General features: G+C 50.0%; 1 protein-coding gene across 2 annotated transcripts in view; it reads right to left on the minus strand.

The window, feature by feature from the left end:
- Positions 1–14,513, minus strand: part of FAM53B (family with sequence similarity 53 member B) — a 22,950-nt gene continuing 8,437 nt past the window's right edge. For both annotated transcript variants that reach the window (XM_015867525.3, XM_085554842.1), the window contains one exon: positions 1–3,007. In XM_015867525.3, the coding sequence (XP_015723011.2) occupies positions 2,681–3,007 (327 nt within the window). In that variant the 3' untranslated portion in view covers positions 1–2,680. The remainder of the gene's footprint in view (positions 3,008–14,513) is intronic.

Below are 14,513 nucleotides of genomic sequence, written 5' to 3' on the forward strand. Positions count from 1 at the left end.
TTGTGGTTTTTTTTTTTTTGTTGATTTTTTAATATATTTTAATTTTTTTTTGGCCATCCTCTTCTTTTGATTTTCTTCCACATCGAAAACATAAAACTCTGTAAAGCACTGCTACAATCCTATTATATCCTACGTCAGTCTGTTATCCTGTTCAGCCAGGAGCTTTGAAACAAAGCACTGAAAACACAACTGTATTGGCCAAGGAGGCTACGCTATAACGTGAAACATTACAATCTATGTTACAAACACTTCTTCCCATCTTTTTGTCCCAAGATGTAATCTTCCTTAGAACAGGTTTGAAACACGTGCGTGTCTTACTGGTGCTAAGCATTTTCCCTATCCAAACCCTTTCTTTCCTTACTGCTGCAATCTTATTGCTGATGCCACGGCTTGCTGTCATCCCAAAGCTGTCGGATTGGGTCAGGCCTTCAACAAGCCACGGGCATCTTCACGACCACGAGCCTGTGGGCTGCAAGCAAAGGCCTCCACCTGCACTGCAGTACCACCTTCTGGCAGGGCTTTGCTGCAGGGGTCCCCAGTGGCACCAGTGAGGTCCTCTAACAACCAGAGGAGCCCCAGGAGCCCCTGGGCTGCACAGCTCTCATGGAACTCGCACCGCATCTGACTACAATCAACAGGATGTCCCCTGGATCTGAGGCACGTACTATATTATATTTAATATTTTTTTTATTATTATTTATATATATATTTATATATATATAAATCCACAACTGTTTTTACCTCTACAGAGAGAGATATTTTTTTTTTCTTTCTTTTTTTCTGTTTTTTAAAGTAAGGCTTTCTCGAACTGAAAACAAGTACATGAAATCATACGAAACCAACAGAAAATCACCCAACAGAACACCACTGTGGCCTACAAACCGTCACTGCAGTCTGTATCTAAGCTAATGTGCCCGGTATAAGGCCATTACTCATTGGAGAAGCGTCTTTAGTAAGGCAAAACGTGTTGTGCTATATGTAAACTGTATGCTACGTCTGTGTCGGGTACAGCCGGCGGCCGCTCGGTCACCGTCCTACTGCATGGGGTGAGCATGTCCTAGGTAGCAGCCCTTGGAGGGAGAAAAGAGCCCTTGTGGTTACAGCCCCACGTGTGCATAGGCGAGCGTGCCCTGAGCTCTGTGGGAGCACGGGGCTGTTATGGGGGTTTGGAACATCAGGAAGACTCAAAGCCAAAACGTGGTTGCATTGCTCCTGGGGACACGGTCTGGCAGATGCCAGCATCCCAAAGGCCCTCAATACATAGGGTTATACCCAGCTCCGGGCTATGGGCCTCCCACCAGGGCAGTGCAGCCAGGGTGGGTTGTTTTCAGCAACGCATTGAGAGACACTTGAAGAGAGATGGAGGATTCCCCAACAGGAGAAGGCCCTGGTGCCGCTCTGCAGGGAGCTGAGATGACCAGGGCCATGAGCAGGAATAAAGCTACGAGTGGATGGGATGGGGGAACGCCCAAAACCCCGCAGGAAAAGTGCAGTAACGTAACACTAGGGATCAGTAAACCTGCATCGGCCGCTCTCAGCCTCTTCTGGCTTACAGACTCCCAGTGAGGTGTCTGTATGCAAGACCCCTACTAAAGGGGTTGGGATCCATTGGGATCTATCACTTCATTTTCCCTTTGTGCTTTTGCAGAGCTTGGGAAATAACCCCAAGGAACCTGCAGAAGATGCTGGAAGCCGCATGTACAGCTTTCCAAGAGATTCAAACAAAAGAAACAAAAAGGGGAAAAAAAGAAACTAATCAGGATGTGTCCTTCTAAACCAGTTAGCAGGCAGACAGCTTATTTCATGGAGGAGTGTATCTCGTACAAACAAAATGGTCACCGCTTTATCTGTGCTTTAACAAGGCACAGCGAGAGGAAAAGCTTTCAGTGCTGCTACCTGAATTTTCAGCGTTTTGACAGCTTACTTTTGTCAAGTAATCCTATGGCATCGGACAGGGACCCACTTCACAGTCAGAGCAAGAAGAGCGTGGCAGCCACGCAATGGTTGGTGAGGGGCCGAGCGCTGCTGGATCCTCATCGGGAAAAGGAAAATTAAAAATCTGTATTAAAAAAAACCATCCAGCTCTTACCAGCAATACATTTCAGCAAGAATCATGGTTTCCATCTGATGGCACCGCCAGGGGCTGGAGGATCAGTGTGGGCTCTGGGCATCACAGCTGCCCCAACCACTAGTCCGGCCTCACCACTACACGGTTGGCAAATCTCAGCTGACTTTCTCTTTCTTCCCCCAGTTTTCCAGTCCTCCCCAGGGGTGTTTGTTTGTTTTTTCCTTTTGCTTTCCAAACAAGCACGCGTGTGAACTGGAAGCCATGGCTGGATCCATCAGCCGCGGTTCTACCTTTGCAGAAGTTGTTTTCTCACTGATGGATGTGTGTTGTTTGGTGATCCCCATCCCCCTGGTCTCCAAGGTCTGACAGGCGGTTTTCCCAAACTAGCTGATATCTGGCTACAGTAGTTACAAAGAATTTCAAGATTTACACACACACACGCGCACACACACACACAAAATTGCTCTAAATACCTGATGAAATTTTGGCAAAGCTGCTTCATCCCCTCCAGCTGGCAGGGGGATGTGGGCAGTGCGGCACAACCCGCGCTGACCCCCAGGGGACCCTTCCCCTCTGCGAGCCTCAGACCGTGGCACGTTGAGCCCCACGTCCTCAGTTGTTTTCAATCTGCTCAATGTCTATTTCTCCATCCAGCTGGAAGGGGCTCTGGGTGCCTGCCCCGCTGCCCTGCCACGGGGTCCCATCCTCCTCCTTCCCACCGCCCTCATCAGACTCCTCGCAGGACAGGTCGTCCCGGCTCACCCCACGCTCCTCACCCCGTGTGTGTGGCTCTGGCACTGGGGTGCAGGCGGGGGTCCTGCCCGGCATCACCTCCGGGGAGTGGGGGGCTGTGGTCCATGGCCGGGTGGTGGGGAGCCGCTGGGTGCTGTCCTCCACTGCTGTGCTAAGGCTGCTAAGGCTGTTGAAGGTCTGGCGGTTCTGTGGAAGGAAGGTGAGAGAGGAGCTGAGACGGCTGCAGGGTGTAAAGGATCAACAAAACACACTTTCTGGCTCCTTGGGTGTTCTGCGCTCCTTCCAGAAGGCAAATCATTGTGCTGCTCCCATGGCTTTTATTCTCATGTACTTTTCATATCCAAGTAAGCTGGGAGTAACTACCCAAACAACTCACCCCTGGCTCTAAATGAAGCCAAATCAGCCCTTGATGTATCACCTGAGAAACTTAGGTTGAAATCACAGCTACTTTTCACTCCAATTACTTACTTGCTTCATAATCAGCAGGTGCTGTGCTATTGATGCACAGTGGTACAAGAAGCCACTGCAAGGACTAGATGACCTTGAAAGGTCTCTCCCAACTCAAAGAACTCTTTGATTCTATCACTCTAAGACAAGGGTTGCTCCATCTCACCAGAGCCATTTGTGGCCCTCACCCATCCCGGGGCACACTGCAGGTACGCAGCCTCAGCTCATCCCTTCCCTGTTTTTAATACAACCTGTGCCTTTATGTGTGCTCTGCCTGCAGGGGTGGAGCACACAGCAGCTTCCCGCAGAGATCTGCGAGCTGTGGTTAATGGACAACGTGTAATTAACACAGAACTCGCAGGAGGCCTGAGGACACATGAGAACTATTTTTCTAAGTACCTCAGAAAAATTTACAAGCGTGTTTCCAAAAGTGATTTAGGCACTTGAAAGGCTAAGTCTCCTGAAAGTCAACAGCGTTCACAGAAGAGCAAATCCCTCTCACAAACAAAGCCCAGGCACTTGATGAACATGTATTTCCATTTGTTTCCAAGCTGGGATACAACTCAGAGAATAGTCATGAATGCATTGAAAATGAAGCGTTCAAGTCCTCTGTTTTGGCCAGAGAGTGAAGCTTAGTTCAAGGTGGTGCAAGCCCTCCTGGCATCAGCACCATGCAGAGCCTCTCCTCCATCCCTGCTAACCTCAGGGCTCCTATCAGCCTCTCCCAAAGCTGCCAGCTAACACCAGATCAGAGGAGGAAGTTAGGCTGCTGCAGCAGACCAGATGCCTGGGGAGCATGCAAAGCGAGAGGAAGAAAATGAGAGGTTAAAGAAACAGCCTGAAAAGTTGTCTAGAAGAACAAATAAGGAGTTCTTGACAGCTTAAAATTAGCTGCAAAGCTGGAATCCACTGTCACCAGCCAACCACCATAGCAAACACCCTCGGGCATGGCTCAGACTGTGTGGGGATGCTCCGCAGAGCTCCCCATCAGGCAGGGACCAACAGCTAAAGGTCCCAAGAAACAGCCCAAAGCAAACAGCATCCACACTGACTGCCCTACACAAGGCCACCAGGTCAACAACCAACAGCCCTACCAGCTCCTGCAGTCACTTGAATTATCTCCTCCAGGTTTTAGAGGGGACCTGGGGGGAAAGGAGCTGCAGGAAGGGAATCACCTCCTACATTTAACCTTCTCCATAGGTTTTCCCTCCCTGTTCTCCTGCTGCCTTCATGCCCAGCAGGCAGGGATTCAGGCTGAATGCTGGCAGGCCCCGCAGTGAGAAAGCTGGAGAAATTCCTGGGGAACATTTCTTCGTAACACTCTTCCCCTCATAAAATAAGTGATTGTGAGTTTTTCCCTGAAACACATCTCCCTAAAATAAGGAGATCCTGGTGCATATGCTAGAATAAATATTAGCACGACCGTGATCCCCGTGGTGAAACTCTTGGAACGGCTTTTGCACAAACACCTTCTTTTCCACCCTGCCAGGTTATTGCTGCAATTTTCCCAGTGAAGGTGCAACCCTACGAGCTGTCAGCGATCCCAGCCCTACCTACCGAGCTGTCATCACCTCCCATTAGCACACTGCGCTCCAGTTTCTTCAGAATGCTGCAGACAACCTGGGCTGAGAAGGGAGCAGAGGAGCTCAGGGGACCAGCGCCAGCTTCCTCAGCCTGGCCATGCTTTGGTGCATCAAAGCCATGGGCAACTCGCTGCCTTGCTCTGTTTTAAGCCACTCTCTGAGCCTGTTGCTCTGAGGTACCTTCACCCACAGCCTCGATCACTATCTATCTGCTGCTTTAACCACTTGTAGGATGGCAAAATGCTACGTGGCTCCCGCATCCCGCACATCCTGTGCTTGTGCTGCCAAAGAGAACATCCATTGCTTCAGACTGAGAAATGGGTTTCCTGCCACGATTCAGATCAGGAATATACACAGCACTCAAGTTCAATACTCAACCAGTTCTTCTCCAACTCCATCCCTAGGCTGATCTGCCCAGGGCTGACTTTATGGAGAGCTGCCATCTGCCTCCCCAAGGGGCTGAGCCATGCCAAGCCCAGCCTTCAAAACCAACACCTCCATCGGGGCTGCAAAGCCATCACCAGCACTGCCTGCGCCAGAGAGAGCTCCCGGTGATGGATGAAGTGTCAGGGGAGAAACGGCCAAAATACCAGAGGAAAAAAAACACAGTGGGCAGTTATAGGCAGATGAAATGCAAACAGCTCCGTACGTCCGGAGCTGGGCTATAGGCAGTTGTGTGTCAGGGAGCTCAAACCCATGTATCTATCGAGGCATTGAGCTGCTGGTGGGCAGAGCTCCAGCTGCAGGCATGGGATGGCCAGCGGGGCAAGGGAAAGAAGCGGAAGCAAGTTTCCATTCCAAGGAGCTGGCCATCCCTCAGACATTACTGAGCTGAGAGGTTTGCTTCGTTCCCCAGCAGTGAGTCTGTTTGGAGGCACCCAGCTCTTTGTATGCTCAAACAGGCCCAGGAGAGCCAGCTGGAGGGCATTCAGTGCTCATTACCAAAACCACAAGCAACCACGTACGCCAGCTTCAAAGCAAGCCGGTACAAAACGCAAAGGCAGACTAAAGAACTCTGCTGCTCTATTATAGTCTTGTTTATCCCTCAAGCCCCTCTGGCCAGATAATTATCTGAGTTGGAGACAAGGTGCTGGAAAACAAACCTACAAGAAGAACCAACAACCATCCTTGAAGACACAGGGCTGAAATTCCAGCTGCACCAAAACTGTGAGCCCACCTCCATCCATGGCAGCCTCTGGGGGCTCGAGGTGCTCCCACCTCCACAACACAGGGTAATATTAAACAACCAGACACTGCATGTGTGTTGTAACTGCCCCCTGAAAGAGGTTCCCCCCAGTAGCATTGGCTCTGGATGGCTGATTGTCTGCCTTTGTTTTCTACCCAGATACATCACTTGCTCCGTTACCTCCATTGCAAAAGAGTAATTCACTTTATGCAGCCACCTTGCAGCTATTTTGTCAGCATCCAGGCGGCTGTGATAACACACCTGGCAGGGATCAGCTCAGGATGTCACTGCTGGTGAGCACAGTTTGCTTCCCCACCTGTAATGTTATCACAGGCGCTGGCATTTCGATGTTTGTATGGATGCTGCACTGAGATTCTACAGCTTTAGCATTTCAGTTTGCTTTTATTCTGCTTGGTGCGAAAAACAGCTTTCACAAGCATGCTAAGAAATATCTATTATTGCTTCACACTACATTAGTAGACCAAAAATAAAGGGAAATAAAAAGGCAGAGTTTGATTAAGCCTTCAAATATTAACACTGCCTTTGAGAGTGGTTTCATTAGTAGCTTTATTCTCATGTTGGAGCTCTGTAACTGCCCCAGCCACAGTGTGGGTTTGTAATGTGTTTTCACTAGTGACAACCTGAGCATCTCTGCCCATGGGATGGAACTGGGTGGGCTTTAAGGTCCCTTCTGACCCAATCATCCTGTGATTCCATGATTCTTATGAGATGCTGCTGCTGCTACAGAGCCACTGGGAAGTGCTGGAGAGGTACAAGCCCAAAATCCAGGAGGGAAGAGCACAGCTATGCATGGGATCAGAGCAGTGCTGCTGCCCAGGGCTCACCCACCCCATGCACAGCAGCCTCAGCGAAGCCTCTCAGCTTCATATCCATTCATAACAACAACTGGAGGAAATCCTCACTTCCTGCCAAGAACAAATATTTTCTCTAACAGACACCAAACGCTTCAGTATGAGCTGGAGTGATCCACTCACTCAGGTCACTGTGCAACCCTACCAGCCATAAGCACCTCTGCCTTTATTCCCAACTGCTCACTGTGCCCATGGCTCCATCCCACGTACGGCAGAGCAGAGCTGCAAACACACACAGCTACACATGGTTTGGAAGTGGTAGCTTTCCCATGCAGCCCCTCCAGCTTCTCCTCTGCTTGGCAGGAGCCCCGAGGCTGTGCTGTGCTTCAATCCATCCCCTCAAAGCCACAGGAAGGCAGGTGACTGCTAACATCAAAGTATCACCTGGCTTCATCTCCTCTTTAAAATCAGCTTCCATCTCTCCATGACCTTCCTGGCTCTGCCAGCACCTGTTGATGTCTCAGCACTGGAGTGGGTGAGGGTCAGGATGTGCCAACATAGGGATCCTATGGCTGCAGAGCAAAGACTGCACGCGGGCAAATGTGAGCAGCAGCAAACAGCGAGCTGCCCTGGCCCTTGCTTGCATGGAAGGAAGCTGTGGAAAATGGTTTGAGAAAGCAGAACATTTTCCAAATGAGTCAACGTGGCTTTGTCCAATACTATATTTTGCACAGTCACGTACCGCCGAGGCTGCGACTGCCAAAAAATCAGTGCAATGGAACAAAACCGATGAGGATGGTGATGGGTTCATTTCTGTTCCTGGCATGGCCCTAAGCCAGAGACCATCACAAAGCACGGTCTGGCCCCGCAGGGACAGAGCCCATTCACTGCCTGGCTGGGATGTCCTCACTGGGACAGGACCTATGGTGACACATGGCTGCACAGGGGTTTGACACCATGCAACGTGCTGCACACCGGCAACTCTCTTACCTCCTGTCATTGCTGTCTCAGCACCACGCTGGTGCTGCAGCTGAAGCACGAGCTGCTTTGTGGATGCAACCCCTATTTTTGGTGAATACTGAGCATCTTTCCCTTGAAAAGAAAAGCGAGCTGCTCTCCTGCTTTACTCAACTCTCTTTTCTGCAGTGCTTTCGTGGAGTTTTGCACAGTAGAGGCCTGAAGCAGTGGTGGAGCACCTGGTGGAAAGGCAGAGCCAGCTCAGGGGAGCTCAGGGGCACACAATGCAGCTGAGTGACTGCAAGGGCTGGCAGTGGAAACAATGGTCTCTCTTGCTGGAGATCCCTGCATACCTGAGGCCTTCCAAAGGTAGTAAGCAGCTTATTTCCTTTGTTTCTGTGCCCATAGCTGTTGTATCTGGGTTTGTTTTCATTTGCTGTAGCCAAAGACTTTGCCACCCTGCTATTATCACTATACCACCCATCACTACAGGGTTACACACCAGGTTGAGCTCAGGAAAGCAAAGAGACCTGAGGTCAGCACCAGGCTCTGTAGGTGCCAAGAGGTTCCTATCGTGAACACAGAGGTCTCTAGAAAGATTCAAGAGGCCCATGGTGAGCTGGGGATCAGGCACTGTGTTGCATGAAAGCTGTTTGTTAGGACTATGCACAATGCAAGCCTGGATAGCAGGGGTTAAACCAGGCATGTGATGCATCAGATGTGGGCATTTCGGACACAATTGGATTTTGTGTCTGCTTCAGACAGATGCTGCAAAGCTCTGTTTGTGTTTCCAGCCCCATCCTCTCATGTGAGTGCAAACAGGGGTGCAATGCCTGGCCCCGCAGGGGCAGAGCTGGCAGTGGGGACAGAGCCGGGCTGCACAAAGCAGTGGGCACAGCCCCAGCACTGCTGGGACCACCAGGGCCCTGCTCAGCCCAGGGTGATGCACAAAGAGCCTGGCCACGCTCTCAGATCCCTGTGCTACAACCCCAATTTGATGGCAGGGATGCCCATGTCCCCAGGTACTGCCCGCTCCCGTGGCAGGATTCACTATTTGCCAGTTCTGTCTGGTGAGTCACAGATTTATAATTGAAGCAGATGGGATTATTTCTACTGTAAAATCAAAACAGCGTATGGAATTGCATTACACATTACTACTACTAAAACCTCTGCTATGCCCCTAAGATAGAGCTTGCCACAACAAACCACCCCCTATAGGCATCTTCTGAGCAGACCAACGTACTGCCTGAAATGGTCATTACTGCTAATTCTTATGTTAGGAATCACAGAATGGTTGAAGTTAGAAAAGAACCCTGAGATCCTCAAGTTCACCCCCCACAGTGCCCACCAACTGCGTCACTCAGTGCCACATCTCCATGTTTTTATGGCATGGAAACTTAAAGGGCATCTGCAGTGGAAACAGGGATTGCACTGATGCATATGGGGTCCAGTCCAATGCCATAACTTCAAAACTATCCATACTGCATGTACAACAGCCTGACCAAAGCCAAACCCAGCTGGCCACCGAGGTCTCTGCCCCTCCAAACCACCTCACTTGCATTTGAACCCAAACCAAAGTTCAGTCCCAATGCATTTTTCCACCAAGCCACAAACTGACCTTTCCAGTTTCTCATTCATGTTTATTTAAAAAACACTGAGGCTTGGAACAGCTCTCAGAAGTTACATCAACGTCAAACTATTTCCTGGGACACGACTGGAATTCCAAACCTCCTGTTTTTTGCCCTTCTCCCTACCTTTGGGCAATATTTGCTACTCCTCAGAGTGGGTGCTGAGGAGGCCCGAGGTGCTGCCCATCCCATCCCAAGAGAAGCTGCCACAATTCAAACAGAAAGCTTTACGTGGTAACTTAAAGCTTTACCACTTCAGGAAAGAGTTGGGTGTTTGGAGAGGGGAGCAGAGAGCAGTTTCCTCCATTCTACAGTTTAAAACATTTCCCCATTCAATATTAAAACCAGCATAAAATATTTCTAAGCTGTTAAGTTCACTCTTTGGGAGCCCGAGAGCTCCTTCATCTCTTGACCTTCATGGATACCTGCTCTTACTCTTTGGTTTGGAAACAGGGCAGGGGACAGCCCGACTCCCACCCATCACCAACATGAACTTCCAGCTCCAGATGAAGCTGATTTTAATATTGAAAACCGCTAAGAACCACCTGACCACATTTCAAGAGGACCGTCTTGTGAGTACGGGTGCCAGAGTCTCCATCCTAGAAAAGCACGTGGTCCTTGGAGAAGGGTGAAGTCACCCCATGAATGGCACCATGTGTCTGTAGAGCCAGCAAGTGCTGTGAATAGCCCCATTGTACATGGCACAAACATACCAGCACCCCATCAGGACAGACAGCTTCAGGAACAAGGTCCTTCCAACCCCCACCTCGCCCCAAGGTCCTTTCAGGGAGCTGCTGAGAGCAATAAGGTTTCCCCTCCAGGAACAGCTCTCTGTTATCGCATCTGACTGCTGTTGTCACAGAGACGTCAAGGCACGTACCACGAAGATGTCCATCTTCCCATGGCACGTTGCCTTGGACATGGGGCCACCCCCCTTTCAGGCCAGGGCTGCAAGCTGCAGGGAGAGCTAAACAAATACATATATAAATGTTTGACTCGGATAAAAAGAAACCCAACCAACAACGATAAAAAGGATAGCTGCGTTTGGAAATGTGCTAACACAAATTCACATCTCATACTAACAGCCATATCAACATCTCACGAGGCAGGAAGCAGAACGGGCAAGAGATAGCGAGGACCCATTCTGCCATTACCAAGGATGATTTCAGATTCTGATCCAGGGCTGCTGTGATCGCTGCGACAGACGTGTTTTGTCTCCCTTGCCTCTCTCCAAAGCCTGTGTGAAGGAAAGCAATCTGCTCGGCACATACGGCAACACCAGGGCTGGCCCCTGGCTCGGCGCTCTGCAGATGAGTCAAACAGCACAGCATGAATCAACGTCTGTGCTGCCGTCAAGCTCTGCAGTGGTGCCCCAAATCCTGCCCATCCATCTACCTAATGGGAGCCCCATCCATCTACCCAGTGGGAACATGGCTGAGCTCTGAGACTCTGCAACATCGCCCATCTCCTGCATCTTCTATTGCATCCACCCAATGCTTTGAGAAAAGGTGCTGGAGAAACCACACAGCCCATGGAAAAATATGATCCTGACCATTCTGTATCAAAAAGAGTGTTTTGAGGACAGTAATTTTCAGGGTTTCATTTCTGCCAACGTTGATGCCTTCCTGATTTGGTGCTGTACCAGTACATGAGTACATGTAAATGCATGCATAAGGAAAATGCAGTTTTCCTTAGACAAAAACAGGCAATGAGGGCTTTGAGGAATTAAAGGCAATGCTTTTTCCAAGCATTTTCCTTCCCAGAAGAACTTTAACATTTAGATCCCTTTCTTAATCAGCCCAGCTATGTGGCCATGTAATTGCTTCCAGGGGCAGCTTGCTCCCCTCCTGCCTGGCCCAGGTATCCCTCCTGGTATGAAGAAAACATTTATTTCAGGTCAAATTATTCTTATTTTGATTATGGTGCCGGGTTTATGGCCTATAAACACATGTGGTTACCAGCATGAGCAAAGAATTAACTGATGCACTGCCAAAGCCAGATGCTGATCCAGGAGCTGGGCTTTGTCCCCAGCTCTGCTGGTGGGACTCAGTTTCCCCAGCTGTGAAATAAATGCCTTGAAGCCATTTCTACCTCCCCTAAGGGCAGAGAAGAGGAAACATGCAGCAATGTGGACCCCTTGCCACCGTTTCTTCTCTTCATCTCAAATCACTCATCCACTCTCATTGCTTGAGAGTCATTAAAAGCCGCCTAAGGGAACACTGATCCTAACACCCAAACCTGCATGGCTTTCACAGGCACACTGACCACAGCGTCCCCCAAGGGGAACCAGCCTGTTTTTGTGGCATTCCCTTCTTGAGGAGGGCTCCAGCACAGTGCCCCACACCCCAAAATCCAGCCCCACCAAGGGCAAGAATGCTCACCATAACCTGCCTCATCTTGCTCCCTGCCAGTCCTCCCACGTGGAGACGCCTTTCAGGTGAAAAACCTTCCATACCCCAACTGAGCAACGAGGAAAACCCCATCCTGTGCACAGCCCCCATCCAGTGCACAGCCCCCATCCTGTGCACAGCCCCCATCCTGTGCACAGCCCCCAGCACTGCTTTTCCCCCAGTCTGCTTCTGCAACCCATGAAAAGCTGCAGCTCTGCTTCCTCAAAGCCAGCAGCCAACCCTGCATGGGTCAGACCTGCTCCACCAGGACAGGAGCAGGGCCGGTTCCTTGCACTCCGTGGTGATGGCCATGTTGTTTGTTTGTGCTAGCAACACATGGGAGGCAGCCAGCAGCAGCCTGGCCACAGAGCTGACACCGATGAGTGGGGAGGAGGTGCCACCAGCACAGGGGCTTCCTTCCTTGATGGCATCACTGCTTGTGCAGTGCGAGGCTGTCCTGGCAGCTGCGCTCCTCTGATCTGGTGCTGGAGGGCAGCTGCATAATGCAGGTTGTGCAGCCAAGGCTACACAAATATACACATATATAATATGCACCCAGGCTTGGTGGCCAGAGGGAAAGGGAAGCTCTGCAGGCTCAGAGTCTCCCAGCACGAGGCCTCCGCTGCTTTGCTTCCCAGCAGACAAACATCCACCTTGGTTAACCTGATGGAGAAGCTCGCTCTGCCCTGAGGCCTCCCAGGACAATTCAATGTGTTAACAAAACATGTGTTAACCAAACAGCTGCAGTGGCACTATCAGCATCCCTTCTGCGTCAATACCATTACCAAACACATTCGCTACGGTGACACGCTGCTGCTTTTAGCATCTCCATTATTTCATAACCACAACCCTTTGTCTGCGCTGTCCCTATTTCTCTTTTTCTGTTTCACTTTTGCAGCCACGCTTGTAAGATGAGCAAATGCAACCATGGCCTGTGGTCTGGAGAGGGTTCCAGGTGGGTCCCAAAGCTTTCATGCAGCCCTAGCACTGCAGCCAGCAGGCAGCAGGGCTCGCCATACTCCATAAGTGCACCTTAGATTCTTGTGGGTCCTAATTTGGGCACGTGTAGGCAATATACCTTGGTGTGGTTCATAAGTCTAGCTGACAGGCTGGGATTTGTTAGTTCCCTTAGCACTTCTTTTGTAGCCCGGGGAGGGCTGGCACCACCATGACATGCAGACAGTGCCCCGAGCCCTTGGTTGGTCTGACAGTAGGAGAGCAGGATGGATGTTTTTGGGAGTGATCACCTTCCCAGCCTTTCAATTGCAAATGTTGGCAATTAAAGAGCAGAAAATTACCAGCAGCCTTTGGAAAATAATAATAATAATTGCATCATGGGCATTTTCAGAGATTCCACGCTGCCACAAGAGATTCATGTTGGTATCAGGAAAAGGGAGTGATGGGACTCTGCTCTCAGACACTGGGTTTGGGTGGCCCCGTGTGGAGCCAAGGGTTGGACATGATGGTCCTCATGGGTTCAGGCCAATGTGGTGTATTCTATGAAAGACTGCATTTTTAAGGAGAGATTGAAGCCTGCCATGGCTGTGACCCGAGGAGGATGGTCCATACTATTCAGCACAGCCTGCTCTGCACTGACTTCAACAGCCCAATGCACTCATCCCCAGGAAGACTCCAATAGGACTGTCATGTTCTTTGAGTTCTGCTCCCTTCTGCTTGTCTGCATTCCCCCTACCAGTACCCAAACCTGCAGCTGGTTCTCCTCCACACTGCACAAACCATTTCTCACTCATCTCACCACAGCTCAAGCATCACCCTGTGATGATAACCACCGTGTGGGCTCTCAAAACAGCTCTGGGAATAAAAATAGTAGTGTCTTTTATCTCTTCCCTTTGTTCACCACCAACTACTCCAGCAAATGCAGATGGGGCACACGTGCAGTAATGCAGTAATCCATCAGCTCATCGGCCTTTACAACTCATTCAACACTTTGGTCTAATCCTAAAGGGTCTTGTGAACACCTCTCTGCTAACAAGCGCTGTCAGCTCCTCTCGAAGGTGAGCAGCTCCAATGGTTAAGATACACTGAATATGTTCAATGCTGCACAAAACTCCCAGCCAGGCCTGCAGGAGGTTCTGCCCTGCAATACAGGTGAAGCAACAAGTGGGTGCTCAATGGGAGAGAACTAGCAATGGGGGAGGCACGATAAAAAGTAGATGGTTAAACTGCATTCCATCTCATCTGGTGTGAGAACTCAATGGATAGAACAAAGCATTCAGAGCCAGCTTGCTGCCAACCACAGTGCTGTGCTGGGTGTGTTTCAGAAGCGTTTCCACCTACGCAAGGAAATGAGAGGGCCTTCGGTCATACCAATTGTAGCCAGTAAAAGGCTGTAACAAGTGTCAGTTGTTTTCACTGCCCATCCAGCTTATTAGCTAATGAAATAAGCTCAGCATATTAAACGTTACTGTTATGGTTTATCAAAAGATGATTGCAGTGCCACGCGTTGTCCTCTGCAATCACCCCAACACGTCATTCTCTGACCCCTTTTATCTGTTCAGCTCTTCTGGAGGAGGAAAAACTAATCACATCCTCCAGCATAAATGAGCTCATCTGAACACCCACTGGGCTGCCAGGCATGAAATGCCCTCAAGTATCACATCCCTGAAGGGGGAATAAACATGTGTATAGCATGAGATAGTGAGGAGTGAAAACATCAGGGTGTTTCTCT

Source organism: Coturnix japonica, chromosome 8, assembly GCF_054131305.1.
Source record: "Coturnix japonica strain WE chromosome 8, WE-NBRP24, whole genome shotgun sequence".
NCBI lineage: Eukaryota > Metazoa > Chordata > Aves > Galliformes > Phasianidae > Coturnix > Coturnix japonica.